Raw genomic sequence first — 14270 nt, forward strand, 5'->3', positions numbered from 1 at the left:
GATAAACGGGGGGAGTGGTAGTTATGGACAAAAATTACTATGAGCAGGAGGTTTTTGCTCAGTTAAATAACTCAGTTTTATTGAGAGTTGACCCATGATCCTACCATATCTAACAGAGCCTTCACTTAGTCCTGTAAGACTCAAGCGGTGAATCATAAACTGATCACTCCAAAGGATTTTGAGTTTCTATATGTCACACAATCTGCTATTTCATATTTGTATTACAGTGCCCCATTGATTATCCTCCTTCCACCAAGTCTCCGAGATGCCTGTTATGTCTATATCTTCTTTTAGCAGCATACATTCTAACTCTCCAGCCTTATTTTTCAAACATCTGGCATTTTCATACAGACATTTTAAAGTAGTTTTATTTGAATTTTTATTTTTATAAGTATCCACAGCCTGCTTGTTATCAGATGATACAGGCTGTTTGGAGTAATTTTTATTTGCGTGCTCCGTATTTAAAAACATCTGGGTTTTTTCAGCTTTTACAACCACCCCTCTATCGGACATTCTAAATTATCTGGTTTGCCAGTATCCTTTGAAGAATCTTCCCTCCGAACTATGTGCTGCTGTACTACTGTCTGCTTTCCTCCATGTTCTAGTCCAAAAGCTGCTCTATCTCCTTTTTAAAAGTTAGTGCCAGCAGCCTGATTCCACTCTGGTTAAGGTGGATACCATCCTGTCAGAATAGGCTCCCCCTTCTCCAGAATGTCCCCCAGGTCCTAACAAATCTAAAACCCTCTTTCCTGAACCATCATCTTGTCCACACACTGAGATTCTGGAGCTCAGCCTGCCTCTTGAGTCCTGCATGTGGAACAGAGAGCATTTCTGAGAATGCATTCCCTGAGGTTCTGGATTTGTTTCCTACCTACAGAACCTCCCTTCTGCACCTTCCTATGTCATTGATATCCACATATACCTCAACTGTTATCTCCTCCCCAGCACTCTTTAAAATCTTATCTAGGTGGCGCATGAGCTCTACCACCTTTGCACCAGGCAGGCAAGTAACCAAGCGATCCTCATACCTTCCAGCCACCCAGCTATCTACTTTCCTAATGATCAAATCACCCACTACAACAGCTGTCCCCTAACCCTTCTCTCCTGGACACTGACCCCTGGAGACATTTCCTCATGAGAGAATAAAGCGTTACCCGGAGGGCAGGTCCTAGCTAAGAATCACTTCCTGCCACACCCAGGTGATGGTCTCCTGCCAGGTGACCTTGCTCTTCCAAAGCAGCACAAGGGCTGCTAGACTGAAGTTGGGACTGCTCTACTATGTTCTTAAAGGTCTTCTCTATATAGTTACAGGAACGTCGGTATAAAAAAGTTAAAAATAAATAAATAAAATAAATATATATATACACCTCTCTTTCTGCTTCAGCTCAACCAGTGTAACACTGGCCTCCAGAGATTGGACTTTTTCTCCGAGAGCCAGGAGCGCTCTGCACCAAGTGTAATGACGAAAATAGCATAATTTTTAATTGTGTTTGTATTGGGGGGGGTGGGGGTGTGGAGTGGAAAGCACAGACCCTAAGAAAGTGCACCACACCCAGACTCCAATCATTCACTCATCTTCTCCAAGGAGCAGATGCTGGAAAAAGGTGGTAGGGTTCCCAGGAGTGTGGCAGGGTTGCTGACGTCCTAGAGATTTTATCACTGCCACTCCTTAGGAAACCCTGATGCTTGCCGCCCTCCTCTTCCCCAGCATTACTAATCACCGAAAGGGCCAGATTCTAAGAGGGACACTCCCGGGAGTGATTTCACCTGTACCATACCTTTTGGAGAGGATGGTGCCATTTTGCTCCTTGCCTCAGACTGCCTTGATCCACTCCGATTGGTACCTTCCTTAAAGTTGTAGAAGGAGTAATATGCTTGATTCCTCTAACATTTCTGCAGTTTCTCACATTCTCAAGTAGACTGTTATTGAAGGAAAAAAATTCTCCCAAAAAGACTTAACATTAAGATTTTGGTTTTTATAGGCATATGTTTTTTTTACAGATATCACTTCTGTTGCTGGGCTCTGATCCCTCTCCCACCTTTGACTTTTTGATCATCTTTTTGTGGTATAGTTCTATTCCTAGCTTTGCTTCTGGATCTGTGTGACCTTAGGAAGTCTCTTTTTCTCTGTGTCTTCTTCCATCTAGCATCTCCCCTGCTGTTTCTTCTCCAGAAATGTACTGCCAGGTCACAATTGGTGCATGCAAGTTTCTGAACTGATAGTTGTGGAATATTGGGATCCTATTCAAGTGAAAGGCAATACATAAGTTTGTATTATCTTAAGCTTGAGTGTTGTAGATGTACTAATGTGTATGCTTGGACCATGCAAAAAATGTTCTTAGTGACGACCAATGCTCTTGATAGGTTTCACTATGGTTATTAATTAGTTGAGATGCACTCTCCATGACATTTTAAATAATTCTTACTTCTGTATATAGTACTGATTATTTTTGTAAGTGTTTGGGATTTTCATGCTTGGATTTTCTTTCATAAACAGGAAGATGGGTATATTGGTTTATTGTTCTCTTCTTCAAATTACAGTTCTGTGCATAAAAGAAAACCTATGGCCAAAGTTGTGTACAATTTGCTTTCCGATCGTGACTTGAGGAAAAAATTAAAGGATATTGGATTGTCTGCTCAAGGACCTAAGCAACAGTTGATTAAAAGACACCAAGAATTTGTGCATATGTACAATGCCCAATGTGATTCTTTAAATCCCAAGTCAGGTAAGTCATCAAACTGGATAGGACATTAATAATCTAAGTTTGGCAGCATATGTAGGAAAATGGAGTTGAGGTGATTAAAGCCTGAAACTGGGAGATAAAAGTTGGGAGTTTTTGTTCCCATCCTGCCACTGAATCACTATACAAGTGTAGAAAAGCTACGTTTTTCTCTGTATCTCAGTTTATCCAACTTGAATTGAATAGTGTACCAATCTCAGAGAGAAATTTAGTCATGGAAATTAGTGGCAATGTTCATTGTTGAATCACAATTGAAATCTTCTTGGGTGCAACAGGAGACTATAACTGTCTGTTTGCAGAAGACCACTATATTATAAATGTTTCTGCTTTGGCTTTGAGAAACTGGAACTATTTTTTTTTTCTGAGGCCAAGTAGGATGTTAGAATCCTCTCAGGTGTTGTTGTCATTGGACAGAGCCACATTTGACAGCATGATGTTATAGCTTTCAAGAGATCATGGCATTGCTCATTTGTGATATCCTTAAGGACAACAGTGAATAAAAGGTTGATGTAATGTATTGCATCTAGAAAGCTCCTGAATTTGGCAAACAGCTACCACACCAGTCTGTAATAGACAGATTGGCTCTCAAGAAGGCCAAGATGCACTCCTCAGTGCCCCTAGAAGAGAGCTCATACTCTTAGAAGAAAAATGTTCATAGCATCCTATCTGGGTTTTTTTTTCAATTTAATCTTTATTGAATTTTCATTTAAAATTATTTAAATAAAAATATCAGGAAGTAATACCGATGTTATTACATTTAAAATTAATCCTATCTGTTTTTAATGAATCATTAATGATCCGAAGATTCATTAATGAATCTTCTGATGACCTGAAAGCATTAGTGGACATTGGTCAAGAGTGTAGAAAGCACTTAGTCTTCTTGACCTATGATGTTTTTGAGCCTTTGCTGTAAGAATCTGTGCTTACAGACTTCCATGGCTGCAGGCTTTGGACCTAAGACCAGATATGCAGGACAGGGTAGCTGAAATGCCCTGTAAGGGAGATTATTTCTTCAGAGATAAGGTCAAGGAGGACCATATTACTACACTTCAGAGCCTCTCTACAGGCATTTATGACAAACACTCCACATGGTACTCAAGTGAGGTGCCAAGGAGACACTTTTATCCTTCAAAAAGATGTTATTTTTCACCTCATCACCTCTATCAACAGCAGGGACAACAGAGGGGCCCAGAAACCACAGACTACTTCCCAAGCAAATCCCATGATGAGATTTGTACTGGATCAAGGAAAACAAAGCCAGCATCCCAGTGTCTGTTTGGGGAGTCACTCTATGGGGAGAGGGCTAAAGTTTTACATAAACCATTGTCTAGTATAACTTCAGACAACTGGGTTCTTATCATTGAGAATAGGTACCTACTTCATCTACTGGGAAACCTGCGAAATTGCCCATCAAGAGACTATTACTACACCTCTCAGCATTGGGGACTAGTGCTAAAGGAGCTCTCCTTCCTCTTGGAGATCAAAGCAGTCAAGTGAAAAGAGGATAGGAATTTTACTCCAAATATTTCCTGATACCAAAGATAATGGGAGTCTCTGACCCATTCTAGACCTAAGGGCCTTGAACAAGTATTTAGTAAAAGAAAAGTTCAGTATGATTTCTCTAAGCACCCCCAATTCCCTTTCTTCAAAAGGGAAACTGGCTGGGAGGAACCAGTCAGAGTGGAGGTCTGATTCCAAGCTCCCGTTCCCCTCAAATGCAATCTAGTCTTAAAAATAACCATCTATTCTTAAAGCCTCGATTTTTTTACTCAATATTAATAGGTATAAACATAAAGATGACTTCAAAGCGAAAAATGGCCGATCTCAAACAATTTTCCTTCAGCAAATATGCGGCGGAGATGGTGGAAGATATTGCCGAGCAAGTCGTGATGGGCCGCAAAGTAGGTGAAGATGTGGTGCTGCATACTGATAGTATCGAGCCATCAGTGACAGGCAACTTACCAAGCAGAGAAGAATTTCGGGAGTGATTTAGTGGCCTACGCAGCGATATGAAAATGCTCACAGATGAGCTTTTGGAAAAAATGTCTGACCTGTGTGAGGAGTTTAGCGACTTAGGACAGCGTGTTGATGAACTGGACCCTTGTGTTGAGGGTCATGCGGTCTTTCTAGAGTACATCAGAAGGCAACAGGAAATGCAATCTGAGCAGCTACACCTCACTGATAAATTAGATTATCTTGAGAACAGGTCACGACTGTTCAACCTGCGATTCAGGAGTGTACCAGAGACCCTCCACCCCTGCGAGGACAGTGGTCACTTCCATTTGAAAAGCTTTGAGAGAGAACTTAAATGTCACTACTGGAGATGAGCCTGTGGCAATTGATATAAAGCTACAACTATCTCATAGAGTGGTAGGGCCTAAAGTGGGTAACAGAGCCCATGACATCTTAGTTTTTCACAGCTATTCTATTAAAAAGTAGATTTTTGAGATCGCATAGAAAAACAAGAGTGGCGACAGGAAGGCAACAAAATAAATATATATACTGATCTGGCTCCCATTACATTGAGGAAGCACCAGGAACTCTGTTACGTGTCATCTCTGCTCAGATCTGAGAATATAAGATACCAGTAGACCTTTCCTTTTGGCTTAGTATTTTCAGATAAGGGAACCTCTCACAAGATTTGAAATGTAGCTGAGGCTGTTGATATCCTTAAAGAGGAGGGGCTGACTAGTAACTTTCCTGCATTTAAAATGGCGACGACAGTGGATGGGGCAGAAGCTCTCTTTAGATGAGCGTAGGCTGGTAAAGGCGGGAGACATCTGCGCTGCCATTCAGGAGATCTCTGAACCTCGCTGAAGATGGAAGGAAGCTCAGCTGATATACTATTGGGTGCTATTTAGGCAAATCACAATGTATCTATAGTTATAGCTAATAGTAACATTTTCACTTTTGGGCTAAACACCGTGCTAGTTTTTGTTCAAGTTGCTCTAAGGATTATTTCAGACTTTTGTAAGGGGGGGGGATGGTCCTCCAGGGACCTTTGGGTGACTAATGCGTTTTCTTCCCGGAGAGTGGGATCTAGAGAGGGGTATAAGCAGATCATTGTTGGTTGGGGATTGGCAGCGGTGGAGGTCTAGTGGGATGCATGAATATAGGGAAAGGAAAAGGGGGTGATGGATGACAGAGCTGAGCCTTGTTGCAGAGGCTGATTATGCGGGTGCTGTAGATAGGATACTGTGCTCATTACATTGGAGGTGAGTTGGTGGGGGTTCACTTGATGGCCACATTTCGTATATTTTCTTTAATGTTAAGGAGCTTAATACATATAGGAAGAAAGTGACAATTTCTATTTCGTGAGTTATCCTCCTCTTGAACTTCCATTGTGATGCTCCAAGAAACTCATGTGAAGAAAAGATACAAGACTTTGCTGAATAACAAAGATTTTCCTAATAGATTTTTTGCATCTAGCTCAAAAGAAGGGAAGTATGTGGGCATATGTAGTTAGGTTACACAATGCTTAGCCTTTGAGTTTTTGATGAGTTATGTAGATCCAAGGGGAATGTATTTGTTGCTTAAGATAAAGGTGGGAGGGGATTATGTATAGTTTAGTCTGCATATATGCTCCCAACCAAGATCAAAAATCTTTTTTAGATTTCTTGGAGAAATTGTTGATCTCATATTCAGAGGGACCTCTGATATTGGGTGGTGATTTCAACTTGACTAGAGTACCTGCTATAGATAATTATACAATATCAGTACATGTGTTGAAGAGAGCAAGAGCCAACTTGACTCTGGGAAGCACTACTGGTGCTTGAATGATACTTTATTAAAACATAATGCTATATATAATGTGCTGAAAGATGCCATACAGGAATACTTTCAAATGAATAGTCAGGAAAGTCTCTCTCCTGTTACTGTATGGGAGTGCTTCAAGGCTGTTCTTCAAGGTAGAGAGAGCTCTCTGGCAAATTATAAAAAAGAAGGAAAAGGAGAAACTTAAATCCAATTGAAGTGTTGTCTCTCGCTTCTAAAACACTTGGGCAATTAAATGCTGCCAAAGACAAACTTAATGCACTTGAAACTGAAGCCATTGCTTATCAATGAAGTTGGCCATAGAGGCAAAAACTCATAATAAAAACTTTTTAAAATATATCTGAAGCAAGAAACCTGTGAGGGAGTTGGTTGGACCATTAGATGACCGAGGGGTTAAAGGGGGTCTTAGGGAATATAAGGCCATTGCAGACAGACTAAATGAATTCTTTGCTTCCGTGTTTACTAATGAGGATGTTGGGGAGATACCAGTTCCGGAGATGATTTTCAGGGGTGATGAGTCAGACGAACTGAACGAAATCACTGTGAACCTGGAAGATGTAGAAGGCCATATTGACAAACAAAAGAGTAGCAAATCACCTGGACCGGATGGTATGCATCTTAGGGTACTGAAGGAACTCAAAAATGAAATTTCTGATCTATTAGTTAAAATTTGTAACCTATCATTAAAATCAGCCATTGTACCTGAAGACTGACTGGAGAGTGACTAATGTAACCCCAATATTTAAAAAAGGCTCCAGGGGCGATCCAGGTAACTATAGACCAGTGAGCCTGACTTCAGTGCCAAGAAAAATAGTGGAAACTATTCTCAAGATCAAAATCGTAGAGCATATAGAAAGGCATGGTTTAATGGAACACAGTCAACATGGATTTACCCAAGGGAAGTCTTGCCTAACAAATCTGCTTAATTTTTTTGAAGGGGTTAATAAACATGTGGATAAAGGTGAACCGGTAGATGTAGTATATTTGGATTTTCAGAAGGTGTTTGACAAAGTCCCTCATGAGAGGCTTCTAAGAAAACTAAAAAGTCATGGGATAGGAGGCGATGTCCTTTCGTGGATTACAAACTGGTTAAAAGACAGGAAACAGAGAGTAGGATTAAATGGTCAATTTTCTCAGTAGAAAAGGGTAAACAGTGGAGTGCCTCAGGGATCTGTACTTGGACCAGTGCTTTTCAATATATATATATATATATATATATATAAATGATCTGGAAAGGAATACGACAAGTGAGGTTATCAAATTTGTGGATGATACAAAATTATTCAGAGTAGTTAAATCACAAGCGGATTGTGATACATTACAGGAGGACCTTGCAAGACTGGAAGATTGGGCATCTAAATAGCAGATGAAATTTAATGTGGACAAGTGCAAGATGTTGCATATAGGGAAAAATAACCCTTGCTGTAGTTACACGATGTTAGGTTCCATATTAGGAGCTACCACCCAGGAAAAAGATCTAGGCATCATAGTGGATAATACTTTAAAATCGTCGACTCGGTGTGCTGCAGCAGTCAAAAAAGCAAACAGAATGTTAGGAATTATTATGAAGGGAATGGTTAATAAAACGGAAAATGTCATAATGCCTCTATATCGCTCCATGGTGAGACTGCACCTTGAATACTGTGTACAATTCTGGTTGCCACATCTCAAAAAAGATATAGTTACGATGGAGAAGGTACAGAGAAGGGCTACCAAAATGTTAAAGGGGATGGAACAGCTCCCTATAAGGAAAAGCTGAAGAGGTTAGGGCTGTTCAGCTTGGAGAAGAGATGGCTGAGGAGGGATATGTTAGAGGTCTTTAAGATCATGAGAGGTCTTGAACAAGTAGATGGTAATCAGTTATTTACACTTTTGAATAATAAAAGGATTAGGGGGCATTCCATGAAGTTAGCAAGTAGCACATTTAAGACTAATCGGAGAAAATTCTTTTTCACTCAACGCACAATAAAGCTCTGGAATTTGTTGCCAGAGGATGTGGTTAGTGCAGTTAGTGTAGCTGGGTTCAAAAAAGGTTTGGATAAGTTCTTGGAGGAGAAGTCCATTAACGGCTATTAACCAAGTTTACTTAGGGAATAGCCACTGCTATTAATTGCATCAGTTGCATGGGATCTTCTTAGTGTTTGGATAATTGCCAGGTTCTTGTGGCCTGGTTTGGCCTCTGTTGGAAACAGGATGCTGGGCTTGATGGACCCTTGGTCTGACCTAGCATGGCAATTTCTTATGTTCTTATGTAATTAGAGCTGACTCAGCAGGCACATTTTGAAGGGGGTAACAAAGCTGGGAAGGTTAAAATCTTTGACTCGGAGTTGCATAGCAAAGATTAAATCTGCTCCTTCCCTTGAATTAGGAATCATTTTTCTAAATTCTGCGCTCAGTTGTATAGCAAGGATAGCGCAATATGTGAGGTAGATATTGAAAAGTATTTGGTATTAGTTCCCCTGCCTACCCAAACTAAAGAACAGCAATTATTTTTAGATAGTGACATTTCTACAGCGGAAATACTTCGTTATTAAATAACTCAGTGGGGAAATCACCAGCCTTAGATGGGTTCTCGGCCAGTTACTACAAATGTTTTGCTCAACTTTTGACCTTTTCCTTTTCTGTAATGTTTAATCATCTTAGGGAAGGGGGGTTCCCTCTTGAAGGGAAGTAACTTAGCTGGTATAGCAGTACTAGCAAAACCTGATAGGGATACAACTCTGTGTGGATCATATAGGCCCATTTCGCTTATTAATTTGGATTTGAAAATTCTGGCAAGGGTGTTGGTCAAATGACTAAATTTGGTTACCTCTTCCTTAATCCACTCAGAGAAGTAGGATTCATCCCCAATAGATTGGTGGCGGATAACGTGCGCAAAATTGTTGACCTTGTTAGTTGGGTCAAAAAGGAAAAGGTTCCCTCCTTTATTGATGGTCGAAGCTGAAAAGGCATTCACATGGTGCATTGGTCTTTTTTGTTCAAAGCAATGGAGAGGATGTAATTTGGAAGATTCTTTTTGGGGTGGATCCAAAAATTATATGAGGCCCCACAAGCTTGTTTTAAGGTCAGTGGTGGATATGGTGAGAATTTCCTGGTTGGTAGAAGTACCAGACAGGGGTGTCCACTATTCTTGCTACTGTTTGCGCTTTTTCTAGGACCTTTTGCAATTAAAGTAAGGGGGCTATTGATATTAAGAGGGTTCAAGTTGGCTCTGCTCATTCAAAGTTTTCTTTTTGCAGATGATATTTTATTCACACTGTCTATTATTTATTTATTTATTTAAGGGTTTCTTATATACCGAGGCACGTTTGCAAAACATCACCTCGGTTCACAGTGTAACATAACCTAGCAACAAGCTTTACAATAATAATAATAATAATAAAATAAATAACTAGCAACAAGCTTTACAATAGAACATTAACAGGTAGCGGTTAAGAGGGTAGGGGATGATAGTACGAGAAATATATACAAATGTACATGTAAGTTTTTTAACAATAATGTTATATTAGGTAATCAGGAAGATTAGAAAGGGTGAAGTAAAAGATGGAGGGTGAGGAAGAGGAGAGGACCTGTGGGGTAGGGGGGGGGTGAGAGGAGAGTGAAGGGGCGAGGGTAAATAGGGTAGGAAGAAAAAAGAGAAAGGGTGATGGGGAGGGGGTCAGGAGGGCGGTCGGATGCGGGGTAATGTCATATCTTATGGAGGGTCAGTTCGTTAGTCAGGGTATGCAAGTTTGAACAGCCATGTTTTAAGGTTGTGCTTGAATTTTTTGTGGCAAGGTTCCTGGCGTAGATGGGAAGGCATTTTATTCCAGTGGGCAGTTCCTGCGATGATGAAGGATCGCTCTCTAAAGGTGGTATGTTTCATGAGCTTTGGAGAGGGTATCTGGAGTTTGGCCAAGTGATGCGTTCTTGTGGGTCTTGTCGGAGAGAGAAACAGGAGATGTTCAGGGAACCATTGCATGTCATGGTTATGAATGGCTTTGTGTATGAGTGTGAGTACTTTATATACTATCCTGGAGGTTACGGGGAGCCAATGTAATGATTGAAGGACGGGAGTAATGTGGTCATGACGGTGAGTGTTGGTAAGGATGCGTGCCGCAGCATTTTGCAATAACTGTAGTGGTTGTAGGGTATTTTTTGGTAAGCCTAGGAGGATGGCGTTGCAATAGTCAAGTTTGGACAGGATCGTGGCTTGCAGAACTGTACGGAAGTCAGAGGTATGAAGAAGAGGTTTGATTCTCTTCAAGGTGTGAAGTTTGAAGAATCCGCTTTTTATGGTGGCAGAAATGAATTTTTTGAGATTAAACTGATCGTCTATCATAATGCCAAGGTTGCGGACTAGTAGAGTAGTAGGGCAACTGGGTAGTGGGGGTGTGGGGGAGAGACTGTGAGAAGGGTTGTTAGGAGGGGAGAGGATGAGTAGCTCTGTTTTGTTAGTATTGAGAGCAAGGAAATTATCGGAGAGCAGTTTATTTATCTCAGTGTAGAGTTCCAGATCTTCATTGCGTTTGCAATAGAATCATTAATAGGGATGAGTATCTGCACGTCGTCAGCATATATAAAGTGCTGGATACTCAGTTTCGAGAGGAGTTGGCAGAGGGGGAGGAGGTATATATTAAAGAGTGTAGAAGAGAGGGATGAACCCTGTGGTACTCCTTGAGATAGTTTGACAGGGTTAGATTTGTTACAACCAATTTTTACACTGTAGCTTCTGTCATTAAGGTAAGATTGGAACCATAGTAGGGCTGTGCCAGCAATACCAATTTCCATGAGGCGTTTGATGAGTGTGAGGTGGTTGACAGTATCAAATGCCGCAGAGATATCTAATAGTGCAAGTATGTGGGATTGTCCGTTGTCCATGGCTTTAAGTATAGTTTCTGAGAGGGTGATGAGTAGTGTTTCTGTACTATGGTGTTTGCGAAAACCATATTGAGATGTGGAGAGTATGTTATGTTCATCAATGTATTCAGTGAGTTGTTTATTGATAATCTTTTCCAGTATTTTGGAGAGGAATGGGAGGTTTGATACTGGGCGATAGTTGGCTAGTTCGTTAGGATCCAAATTAGGTTTTTTGAGAGTGGGTTTGATGATGGCGTGCTTGAGTTGCTTTGGGACTTGGCCTAGGGTAATGGATTTGTTCAGTATGTTTGAGATGTGTTTGGCTGTAGTCGCTGGGCTTGTGAGTATTATTTTGGTAGGCAGGTTGTCTGAGGGGTGATAGGCAGGTTTGATTTTCTTGAGAGTAGTTTCGATTTCTAGTGCAGATGTGTTTTCGAAGTTCAGTAGTGAGGGGTTTGGGTTTTTCGTGTGTGGGTGTGATTGTGTGTTTTGATTGGTGCAGTTTATAGGGGTGTTTTTAGGTGTGAGTGAGTTTGGGGAACCAGAATGAGCTGTGAAGCGTGCCATAATGGTTTCCACTTTAGAGAGGAAGTAAGATGCTAGATTCTCACATTTTGTTTCATCGTCATTGTCAGGATTACATCTATCTTGATATGTAATGAGGCTGTTTACGTATTGGAAAAGGGCTTGTGGGTTGAACTGGAATTGATGGATTCTTGTGGCATAGAAGTCTTTCTTTGCTTTTTCTGTGGCCTTTCGGTAGGCGTGTAAATGGGTGCGAAACTGTGATAGTGTAGTAGGGAGGCGGTTCCTTCGCCAGGTTTTTTCTAATTTGCGAAGATTCATTTTCATGGTTTTAAGTTCATTTATATACCATGGTTTTTTGTTATTCTTTTCTAAGTTGATTTTTTTGGTTTGAGAGGGGCAGAGTTTATCTGCTATGTTGGTGGTGATTTGGAACCATGAAGCGGTGGCGGAGTTAGCATCTGTAAGGTCTAGGTTAGGTAGTTCCTCTGAGAGGGCGTCTATTATATCTTCAGTTTTTGCCTGTTTTCGGAAACTGATTGTTTTTGTAGGTTGTGAGGTTTGGGGGGAATCTTGTATGGTGCACCGTGTATCAATACGGTAGTGATCTGACCAGGGAATGGGTGTGCAGGTGGGGAGGTCAGCTTGGATTAAGGTGTTGGTAAATATAAGGTCAAGGGTATGACCCGCTTTGTGTGTGGGGTTAGTCACAATCTGTTTGAAACAAAGGGCATTCATAGCTGTCAAAATGGTTTCGCATGAAGGGGAGAGGGGGTCACAGTCAGCATGGAGATTGAAGTCTCCGAGAATGATGGCTGGGTTGGCAATGTTTATGTGTTTAGAGATGTATTCTATGAGGGAGGAGGGGTTCTTTTCTAGGATGCCAGGGGGGGCGTAGATTAAACTGAATTGGAGAGAGTTGGATTTAAAAAAGCTGATCTCTAGTTTAGGTGGGGGGGAGTGGATTGAAGAGAGAAGTTGAATCTCTTTTTAGCTGCAAGGAGTAGTCCACCCCCTTTCTTTTTGGGTCTGGGAATGGAGAAAATGCTATATAGGTCTGTGGGAAATTGGTTAATTAATGCAGTATCAGTATCCTTTAACCAGGATTCTGTGATGGCACATATGTCAGGGGATTCGTCAGTAAGAATGTCATATAGTAGGGTGGTTTTCTTCACAATAGATTGAGCATTTAGAAGTAGGATAGAGAAGGTCATTAAGCCTATCAGTTGTGTAAGGGGAGAGGCCATTACGGGTATAAGTGATCTGTGTTGAATGGTTTGGTGGGTGTCTCGGATCACTTTATATGATGTGTAGAAGTGTGTAATGGTGGGAATGTGTTGGATGTGCTGATAACCCATATTGCTGGTTAGTGGGTGGGTTGCAGTATAGTAGGTGGTTGATGTGTGTGCGTAGAAAGATTGTTCACTGCAGGGGGTAGGGATATTAGGATAACATTAACATAGACTATTCACTTGTCTAGCGCAGATACTATTCACTTGTCTAGCGCAGATACTTCTCTCAAGGGAGTAATGCTTGAAATGAAACATTTCAGTACAGTCTCTGGTTTTAAAGTTAATTTAAAAAAATCCAACATACTGAATATCTCTACCCCAGATCATTTAGCTGAGCTGATTCATAGGCATTTCCCCTTTGAATAGGCAAAACAAAAGATCAAGTATTTGGGAGTCTAGCTTTCCAATTGCATTGAGGATTTTTTTCAAATTGAATTATATCCCACTGGTTAAGACGATCACAAAGGATTCGTAGAATGGAATACGTATGGATTTTCCTGGCTTGGGAGAATTGCAACTGTTAAGATGAATATTCTGCCTAGGTTTAGCTATTTATTTTTGACAATTCATTGCTGTCTCATCGCCTATATTGAAATCATGGCAGAAAACATTTTTTCATTTCATTTAGAGACATACATTACCTGCTTAGAAACCCTGGTAGGTCTATCGGCCTAAAATTCGGGGTAGTTTAAATATTCCCAATTTAGGCCTAGATTCATCATTCTGCTATAAATATAGCAGAATAGTGAGCTGCAGCCATTAAAGGGTCGGGGGGGGGGGGGGATAGCGTGCAACCGGCCGCATTGCGGCGGTGCAGTTTCACCCACCGCAGTGTAGCCATGTGCACGCTATCACCTCCATAGCGCCGTGGGAAAAGGTGGTGTTATTTCCCATGATGCTGCAGGAGGTAATGTGTAAAACATTATCGCTCGCACGCTACCGGGTGCTAATACTGCCCAAAATCCACCCACACTCCTCCCCTTCCCCTAATTAACATTTTACCACTGCAATAACGGCCCATCGCACAATAAAGAATGACCCTGTTAATTTGGTTCTACGTAGCTTCACAATTAAGAATACTTATAGATTTGAACAGGAA

General features: G+C 41.0%; 1 protein-coding gene across 7 annotated transcripts in view; it reads left to right on the top strand.

The window, feature by feature from the left end:
- Positions 1-14270, top strand: part of RAD18 (RAD18 E3 ubiquitin protein ligase) — a 320686-nt gene that overhangs the window by 59382 nt on the left and 247034 nt on the right. For all 7 annotated transcript variants that reach the window (XM_029601443.1, XM_029601441.1, XM_029601447.1 and 4 more), the window contains one exon: positions 2542-2726. In XM_029601443.1, the coding sequence (XP_029457303.1) occupies positions 2542-2726 (185 nt within the window). The remainder of the gene's footprint in view (positions 1-2541; positions 2727-14270) is intronic.

The sequence above is a fragment of the Rhinatrema bivittatum genome, chromosome 4, assembly GCF_901001135.1.
Source record: "Rhinatrema bivittatum chromosome 4, aRhiBiv1.1, whole genome shotgun sequence".
Classification (NCBI taxonomy): domain Eukaryota; kingdom Metazoa; phylum Chordata; class Amphibia; order Gymnophiona; family Rhinatrematidae; genus Rhinatrema; species Rhinatrema bivittatum.